Here is a 10146-nt window from a genome sequence, read left to right on the forward strand (position 1 = left end):
AATTGATAAAACTGATTTTTTTTTTTACAGCATTACAGAATTTCTTTTACAACCCTTCATAAACTTTTACTCTGTACAGCAAATCTTCTTGTGTCACGCCTCAGGCTGATTCGGACTGCATTTCCCAGAATGCGTCGGGAGATCACGTGTCGGAGCAACTTCCTTCAAACGCGGAGTCCCGAATGAACTCCATTGCCCACAATCCCTCGGGAGGTCACATGACTTTTGACAATCGCTCACGCACCTATCAGCGTTCTCAATCCCCTGAATACTGATATCATGCACCTGTGTTTGTTATATGATTCAGTTTAGTATTTAAGCCCGGGCTTTAGTCGTAGTCATTGCGAGGTACTGCTTCTTTCTGAACTTACTGAGTGTTCACAAACCTGTTATGACCATTTTGGCTTGATTCTTCGACCACGATGTCTGCTCATCCCTTTTGTTTTGGCTGCTTTGTGTTATGATCACTACGCTGATCCTCTGGAGTTTTTGGCTACGACCCACGCTTGTTTTTTGACCACACCTTTGCTGAACTGTAATAAAACCCTCTTTGCCTTTTTTATCCGCGAGCGTCTGAATTCTGTCATGAATCTGCCGTGAAAACTGTCCTCAAATCCATCAGTGGTCTGCAAAGAAGTATTTCACTTCAGCTTCATTTAAAAGTAGCCTGACTCCGAAATGTGATAAGTAAAATAATTTGAAATCCCATGAAAATATCTAATATTTTTCATTATGATATTGATATTATAAAACTAATTAATTTTTTTTCTCCCCGATTTAGTCGTTTCCAATTACACCCGCTAGTTAGGACTTCCCCAATCACGCTAGGAGGGTGAAGGCTAACAACGGCTTCCTCCGAGACCTGTGAAACCAGCCACCGCTTCTTTTCGAGCTGCTGCTCACGCAACGTCATTGGACAGCCGAATGCGCTCGGAGGAAAGCGCCAACCGCCAGATCTGTTACGTCAGCTAACAGACGCCTGCGCTGACTAGCATCGCGCTGAGTGATGGGGGACAACAGGGGGACCATCCTACCCACCCCAGAGAGAGCGAGGCCAATTGTGCTCTCTCGGACTCCCGAGGCTGTAGCATCACCAGGGATCGAACTCGCGATCTCCTGATGAGGGACAACGCTTAGACGGTTGCGCCACTCGGGAGCCTGTAAAAGCAATTCATTTTAAAACTAAGTTACTTCTGGAACTCTAAAAATGCGTGCTTTCCCCAACACAATTAACTTTTACATGCAATATTTCATTATATTTCTTTACATACCATATTTCATATTTCAGCTTTCAAGTGTATTTAGAATATTCACTAATCATAGTGCATATAACTGAATCTGAAAATAAAGAGATGGGAACCAAAGATATTGTTTTGCTCTCAGTAATGTCTTTATTATTATCATCATCATCATCATCATCATCATAAAGCAGTACACTGATCTGTGCAGCTTCTACAGACCCGCCGTGTCAAAGATCCACTTTCTATATTCCTTGTGACAGAGATCCATGAATTCTAATGAAGCCTTACAGTAAATATCTGAATTAACAAGCACTCCATGCAGGACACCACTGTGTATCAGAGCTGCACCTGAGAACAACTGAGAGAGAGAGAGAGAGAGAGAGAGAGAGAGAGAGAGAGAAAGAATCAGTCAATCCAATTATCATACAAAGACATTTTTCATTCTTCTACTTAAAATTATTATGGCAGCACTTTATTTGATGGTATTGTAAATAACCAGTATTTAATAGGTAAATATGGGGAGTAAGTAAATATGCAGGACGTAAGTCAGTAACTGGGAATTCATTTTATGGTACCTACTTTGAACATACATAGCAATTTATACAAAACTACTATGTACTTACAGCTACACGTATTCAGTTACTATGAAGTACGTACAAGTAAATTCCTGGTACACACTTTACCCATGCATAGTAACTTATAAGAAAACTATCAGGTATATACAGCAGTGCTTACTCAGAATTTAATGGAAAATATGTAGCGCACACACAAGCAATATTTGGTGCATAATCTGCAAGTTATATGTAAGTACAGAATAACTAATTTCAGTATATTTATGTCAAAAATAGTGGTAATCACAACAAACTGCTTCAGTATTTACATACCTGCCTAACAGAGAGGTACAGAGTAAGGCAGGGCAAGTACCCTTCCTCCAGTACAGTAATTCACTCCATATTAACTGTTATGTTAACAAGTAAGTACTCTATAATACTGTGGTAATAGGACTGTAAAATAGTGTACCCTACCTGCTCTCTTATCATCATCATGTGAAGTCATTCTAACAGGTACTTACTGGTAAATTATCTGTAATGTAATGGAAACAGCACTGATTTCACAGTAACTACCTGTATTCTTATCTTTCTGGTATGCAGAGTGTAAAAATAACTCAAAATACCAATTAATATGGAATGAGTTACTGTACTGTGCAATTGTTTTATAGTATTGTACCACTCTTTTCTAATACACAGTCATGTTTTTCTTGAAAAAGTTTGTAGTAATCACAACTATAGTCTGTCATATAACTACATAACTTCTTAGTATTAATTGCTGAAATCTTATTTTTCCCATATTAATTATTCTGTACTTATATATTAATTACATAGTATTACTTGTAAGTAGGGATGCATCAACACAATATTTGTCAGACTAAGTACAGGTATGAGTACAAATTTTTTAGTACTTGCTGATACCAAGTCCGATACCTTAATGAATTACCGTTAAATCATTAAAATCTGGCTGATTTTAAATGAAGTGCATTAGCTAGCTATGCTACATTAGTTATCTTGGATCGAGTAGCTCACATCCGAGGATCTCACACTTTGTTTTCCATCTTGTTGGAGTCGTCTGATTGGCTGGTTGAGCTGTAGCTGAATGTCCTCTAAAGCCAGACAGACACTGTGTGATTTTAAAGATCTTGTTCTCTGTACATTAGAATAGACCACCGTGTTCAGACAAAGCTACGAATTATAGACTCACACTGTACGAAACGCTCCGTCTGACTGACCTGCTACGGGAAACACAGCCTCTACAGACACTCTGACTACAGACCGTTATCAATAAAGCTAATATCTGCTATGAATTATTCACTGCTATCAACTATTTAGTATCTACCGTAAATTATTCAGTATTTATTTTGAACTATTCAGTATCTCCTATAAGTTATTCAGTGTCTACTATGAATTATTCAGCAAGTACAATTTATTCAGTATTCAAGTACCTGTGTGCATCCCTAGTTGTGATGTCACAGCCATGTCCACATTTGCACATTCATTGTACGGCAGTATAGCCCTGCTCATTCTTGTTGAAGTGATACAAGGCTAATCATGACTTTAAAGAGAATAATCCTAAATACCGCTAATATTTCTCATTATGACATTGTTGTGAGAGCATAATAAGATAAGATATAAAGAGATCTAATCAGGTAAATGATCTTGCTGCACTGCCAAATAATTTTACTTCAAACATTATTTTGCTAAACTATCTAAACTAATCTAATCGATCTTATCATATTTTTATATGGGAAATGTTGGATGTATTGTTTACATTTAACATGCTTTCATGTGACAAAATATAATTTTCCAACATATGAGAGTCCCTGCAGAAAACAGCCCCAGTTTGTTATATAAGATACAACAAGTACGTTTAAAATGAGGCTTATAAACGTGCTGAAAGAAGACCAGAAAGAGGACAGTGGGGCAGGCTTACATCACAGGCATTGGTGGGGTGTGAAGCACACAGGAGCGTCTGGTAAACATAGGCTTTCATCTCCTCGTCTGGGTCATCTCCATACCTGGACATGCTCCCACATTCAGCAATGCTGACCATTCCACACTGAAGTTGTTGAGGGTGTGTGGTGTCTGCATTGAGAACTGAGGTTAGTTACTCATCACAGTAAACAAACCAACCACCAAATCAAATTAGCAAACTTTGAAACAACGTTGATTTGATGTTGGGCACCCCACTGAATTTATGTAGATTGCTGATGTTGAATTGACATTGATGTTACCTGTTGTACTACATCAACATTGCAAAATCAACTATGGTGAACCTTGATCCAACAGCACTCACTGATGGGTGAATAGCTGTTGATCTAATGCATGTGTCAGGCTCCACAGCACTTTGGCCCAGAAGGTCCCCAGTTTGATATGCCTAATCTAATGTCAGTACTGATGTTTATTTACCGATGAAACAATGTTTACTGTATGTTTGTGCAGTGTTGAATTCATGTTGGAAGCATAGTAGATTTAGTTCAGGATGTACAACGTATAACACACCTTTCTTACATTGTCAGGCCTTTTATTCCTATGAGGTGATGCTGTCTGGACGTCCCCATCCCCAAGAACCTCAATCTTCGGTGTGGTTCTTGGGTGGTTCTTTACACCTCTTTCACATGCCAGTCATTGGCCGATACCACGATCTGTATTCATTCAACAGTGTTGCCCAACATCAGATCATCATTGTTTTAATCAGAGTTATCTATCTGAGAATCAATCAATGACGTGTACTGAAAATCTTACTATCTTTAAAATGAAAGGTGGCACCGGTCCAGCTGAAAAACTGAACTGCTGTTTTAGCAGCCGGGGGTTTGCAAGTGTTGCGGTCAGGAAGACGAGCCATGGGGAACTTGTCTGAGGCCTTCCCATCCACTTTCAGCAGCATGAGGTCATGAGATCCTTTGCTGTCTTTGAACACTATCTTCTGTTGGATCTTCCGTCTCTCCCCAGTCTTTTGGGCACTCTGACCAAGGATCACCTCCAAATCACTGACAAACAAAGAACCAATCATCATGATCTTCTGAGGGATGTGTATCGCCAATCGTCCAGTCTAAAAAGTTCTTTTTTGTTGTTTTTTTCCCAATAAAACATACAGCCATGTTATTTCTATCTTCAATCTGCCTTCAAGTCCCAGGGAACAGTGTAAAATATTAAACATGTTTGTACGGAACTCCAGTTGAGTGTTATACATTGAGCAACGTTTGAATGAGAAAAACAATAAAAAATAAAACACTGGTAAAAAAAAAAAGCAGCTAAATGTTTAATAAATAAATAATCAGTACATTTAATTTACATCTCTCTGTCCAGCACTCCCAGCCTGGTATGCCAGTCATGCTAAGCTAAATATAGAAGTGCAAGTAGGATGCATTAAGTAAAACAGGCTCTAAGTATCATTGCTGTCCAAATATAAAGTAAAATAAATAAAACAAATAAAAACCTATGTTTGTTAAAAATAGTAACTTTTTCAAGACCCAAGACATACATTTTGGAGCATTTCTGTTGGTTCATGCATCTTGATTTTTTTTCACATAATGTGAAGGACATCTGCCATGTTCAAAAAAGTAGAAAAAGAAAAAGAACAAAAAACTGAGATATATATTTTTTAGATAGCAACGAAATGTGGCAATGCTTTAAAGAAGGCTCTTCTTGCCTTGATGTGCACATGCACACGGAATGCTGGAATGAAGGAATAAATGGACAAACAAACGAATGACAGATGAGCTAGCTTGTTTATGTTTGCTAGATTACTAAAACTGCTAAGATCAATAGACTACTATCGCTCACTAAATTGCTCAGGTTTACCCAAGGTCAGGGCTGTCCAATTCACATCTAAAGGGAAGAAACAGTACAGTGCAAACATTTAAGCACCTGAGAAAAATGTATTTTTAAAAGCTCATTTGGGCAATAAGTATGTATTTGCTCTGAAAATGCAAAAAAAAAAAAAACAATACATACCACAAATACAAAATGATATTAATTCAGTAAGTAGTGGATTTTAATATGTTAATGTGTTTGTTCAACTATTTTCTGCCGTCTCTTTGAGGAAGTCCAGTATTACTATAGTTATCATCCAAAACACAGTTACTGCAGAGGTAAACAGTTTTAAACAGTTTGCTCAGGTGCATAAATGATTTACACAGTACTGTATATCAACTGTTAATCTCACATTGTAAAGTTATTCAGAAGGCATACTTTGTACATGCATGATCAGGTAAAAGGTAAACTGGTTAAAGGTAAACTGCATGTTTTTGTACATTGTAACATTCTTAAAAATATGTAAAGATTCCTAAATGGTTATTGACATGGCTGTGTGGTTCTAGGAGAAACCCTGAATCTGTTTAGAATCTTTATATTACATGGAAGATTCATCAGCCATTTAAAAGGTTCTACACAAATCTCATTAACAAATAAATGTTTCTTTAAAGAACCCTCTACTGAAAGGATCTTCAGTGGTTCTTGTAAGGCATTGCTCCAAAGAACCCCTTTGGGACCTTTATTCCATAGACAGTACTGCTAGCATGTGAAATAAAGTAGATGGAATAATCTTCTAAGTGCTGCAGTGTATAGTGCTGTTTGATATTGCTTTGTTCTCACACTTCGTTACACTGTGCTGCAGTGATGACCCAGTCCTTGCTGAGAAGAGCCCCTGAACAATGGCCAACATTATCTCCAGGGATGGTCAGAATGACATGGTGCTGTCCCAGCGCACTCTTACAGTCATCTGCAGCTGACTGTGTACAGACCACTATGGTGGTGTATATAAAAGAAAGACATAAAAAGAGAGAATATTTGTAAACAAATGATGTTGTAGGATAGTACACTGTAAAGAACTGATGTAAATTTACAGCCCACACACTGCAATATTCTACTGTATCCCTAACTTATGTATTTCTAACCTGAAAGATACGTTTGAATGAGGTTTGCCTGTTTTATTATTCTCTCCTTGATGGTGTTTTGTATTCCAGTTAACTAGTTCGTCCCCTAACATTATAATTGGTAGAAATTTGGTTACTGCCATCTTTGTAGTCTTAATGATTGGTATAAGTGCAGTAACTGCTGTAATGTGATGTTTGAAACAGTTCTTCGCTGTTGTTAAAAATAGTGTGATTGTTCTCTGAACTGTTTAGCAGTCTGCCTGAACTTTCAAGCATCAGAAGCAAGCTAGATAGATTTGTGGTGTTTGCCTATATCCATACATTTTGTTCATAAAGTAGCAGAACTGAGGGCATTCAGACCTCTGTGGGTTCACATTAGAGCACATACCAGCTGTACATAACTGAATTAGCAGATAGCATTATCATACAGTAATAAAGGTGTAACAGTGCTTTATAAGCATGTTTACAAACTGTATATGTGCATCATAAGTGATAATATACTGTAATTGATTCTTTGGTCACTACATGTAGTAACAGATGTGTCACTATTCAATATAATGCATTTTAAACAGAAAATGATCTGTACACAATTAAAAGCACCTACAACCCCATTTTGCGCAACGCTGTGCAAATTGTAAATAAAAACAAAATGCAATGATGTGCAAACCATTAATACCTGATATTCAAATTCAAAATATTTTTCAAAAAACAACATTTCTCAGTTTCAACGTTTGATATGTTGTCTGTAGTATTTTCCTTTAAAAATATGGCTTAAATAATTTGCACATCATTGCATCCTATTTTTATTTACATTCTGCACAACGTCCCAACTTTTTTGGAAATGGGGTTGTATTATACATACAGTATTCACACTTATAAAACCATTATGGACATTTCAAAACGTCATCAGTAAATTCAAGTGAGTGTTATTTCCGTTTTGTTTTTAAATGTGAATGTTAAATATGCTGTTGATGTGCATGTTAGTGTCTGCTCTGCTCTACTGTATATCTGTTATTATTGCAGAATCAGCTGTAGAGCTTCCTGCCCTGTCAGTTTAATTAGGTGCCACTTATGTATTCTGGACATATTCAGACCTTGTAGGACAAACACATTTTCAAAACAACTATGTTTACTGTAATCTTTTTTTAGAATGAATTGTCTGTTATAGTAAAAAAAATAAACATATAAAATAGCAACCTCTTTAATTGAAGCACTCAATAATGGAATTGCTAATATGTATTAAAGGTGCTTTTTAATTGTGTCCATGCTATTATCCCTTTAAGAGGTGTTATTACTGTTTATAAGTCACAAAATAATTAATTATAATGAATTATTAGAGCCTTATGAAGCATTACTGGAGTTTCTAAATATGCTTACAAAGCACTGTTACCAACTTACAAAGAGTTATAAACATGTTTATAATGGCTTATGAATACAGGCTTCACATAAAGTGTTACCATAAAATTCAGTAAACAGTAAAATAAATGAGAATTACTGGAGAAATTGCTGCCAATAAATTAGTGAAATTTTCACACTACAATTTTTACAGTGCAGTCAGTGAGAATTCCTACCTGCCCACAGAGCCAACAACAGAAAGCCAGTGTTCCTCATGGTCCTCTTCTTTAGAGAAGTCTGATCATCAGTCACGACTCAGTGACAGTGTCGTACCTCCATATCACTCCATCTCTCACCAACCAATCCCAGTTCCCCACGCTCCTGTCCTATCGTGTTTAGTGGCCCAGAAGCTGAACCACAGTTATAAGTAATTATTTTTGATAATGATGCCATAGTTTAATTAAATGCTTTCCTCATTCTCATCAGTAACTAATTACAAATGAACACTGATATTCAGAGCAGCTTCAAGCCATTATTCCAGCTGAGTTGTTGAATTATTAACCTGTGAAAGTGTAACATTTAAATGGACATTAACTTGTATGGTACTTACATTCAGAGATTACCATAATAGGAAGTGCTCACCTACACACAAACTAATATGTTAGCAAGCGGTGTAAGCAGTGTTATTCAACAAATCTAAATACTTTAAATAACTGTTAATTGGACACACACATACACTACCACTGTAAAGTTTCACAAAAACATTTATAAAACATAAATCTCAATAGCTGGTGTACATTAGACATCACCTAAAATATTGAACTAGTTCGTTCTTAGCAGACGTTATAAACTTCTGAGTCAGTTAACTTATTTATTTTTATCTGTTATTAGCTGGATCCTTTCAGACCCCCTAGACAGTCCACATTTTGCTCCAAAACACCTTGCAGCACATAAGAAAACAGCAAAAATGTGGACTGTGTGGAGGTCCTGAGGATGAGGGGTCTGAGCCCCCAGGAGCGTCGCCAATGGAGACAGTGGCAAGGAAAAACTCCCTAAGAGAAAGAGGAAGAAACACTGAGAGGAACCAAGACTCAAAAGGGGAACCCATCCTCCTCTGGACCACACCGGACAGCAAACAGCATTAGAATAAAATATTATAGTTTCACATGACTGAATTAATTCACTAAGATACTGTGGGGCCATTTAATGATTTATACGTTAAGAGGAGGATCTTATACTCTACACCACATTTAACAGGTAGCCAGTGTAATGACCACAGGATTGGGAGACATGGTCGAATTTTTTGGTCCTTGTAACGACTCTAGCAGCTGCATTCTGGACCAGTTGGAGCTCATTTAGTAAAGTGTTGGAGCATCCAGCTAAAATCCTGTTACAACAGTCCAGCATGGAGATTACAAAGGCACCGGTTTTGGAGAGTTGAGATCTCTCTGCTTTGGGTCCTGTCAGGTCAGGAGGGGGTGAGCGCTCACAGCATTTTCATCCCTGTAGCTTATTTGATGAAACTGGGGTTACAACTTAATTCATGTTACAAATTTTCCTACTCTCCCTTCATTTTAAATTCAAGCTGTTTCAGAGTTTTTTTTTTTCTGGACCCGGGCCAACAGATGAAAATTAGACTTTTTTCTTCAACTCTTATACTTACAGGTCTATTTATGCTGTTTATTAACCGGCATTGTCCCTGACCCCAAAAAAAATAAAAATAAAAATAAAAATAAATTTATGCTGATGATCCCACACATCGCATAGTGTTAACCTCTAACCTCTGCCAGGGATTACAGTAGCTTGTAGCACGCTAACTCATGTACATTTTAATGGCCAAAGTCAGAAACTTTTAAAATTCTCCCTCACACACCTTTCCATGCTCCATTTCATTGACAAAAGTACAGTAATATAATGAGCAACAATATGACATTAATGACTTTTCAAAAGATATTGTGTTTGAAAATTCAGTAATCGAGGAATTATCGAGGAATGTGAGGAATTCATAATGCACATCTTAAACTGGCTAAACTGAACCTGATGAATATGAATAGCTGTGGAAGAAAGCATTCTGAATGACAGTTAGACTTTTCCATCTCTCATAAGTACTTCAAACACCCCAGGCCTACTGTCACTGATAAA

At 37.1% G+C, this 10146-nt stretch overlaps 1 protein-coding gene across 1 annotated transcript; it reads right to left on the reverse strand.

Annotated features, from left to right (window-relative positions):
* Nucleotides 1–340: 340 nt before the first annotated feature.
* Nucleotides 341–8294, reverse strand: LOC118800965 (kallikrein-7-like). The gene is made up of 5 exons (XM_036561147.1): nucleotides 8241–8294; nucleotides 6389–6539; nucleotides 4538–4782; nucleotides 3726–3877; nucleotides 341–1599 (listed from the first exon to the last, which is right to left on the reverse strand). Exons 1-5 carry the CDS (start codon nucleotides 8278–8280, stop codon nucleotides 1453–1455), a joined length of 735 nt encoding a protein of 244 aa, XP_036417040.1. The 5' UTR covers nucleotides 8281–8294; the 3' UTR covers nucleotides 341–1452.
* Nucleotides 8295–10146: the final 1852 nt, after the last annotated feature.

This window comes from Colossoma macropomum, unplaced genomic scaffold (assembly GCF_904425465.1).
Source record: "Colossoma macropomum unplaced genomic scaffold, Colossoma_macropomum, whole genome shotgun sequence".
Taxonomy (NCBI): domain Eukaryota; kingdom Metazoa; phylum Chordata; class Actinopteri; order Characiformes; family Serrasalmidae; genus Colossoma; species Colossoma macropomum.

Bases quoted from the DNA above. Each gene is read 5' to 3' on its own strand.
- LOC118800965 (XM_036561147.1), bottom strand. From the start codon at position 8,280: ATGAGGAACACTGGCTTTCTGTTGTTGGCTCTGTGGGCAG. The intron at 4,783-6,388 runs GTGAGAACAAAG...TTTGTTTGTCAG, and splicing joins GCAGCACAGTGTAACGAAGT to TGATTTGGAGGTGATCCTTG. The intron at 1,600-3,725 runs GTAAGCCTGCCC...TCTCTCTCTCAG, and splicing joins ACCCCACCAATGCCTGTGAT to TTGTTCTCAGGTGCAGCTCT.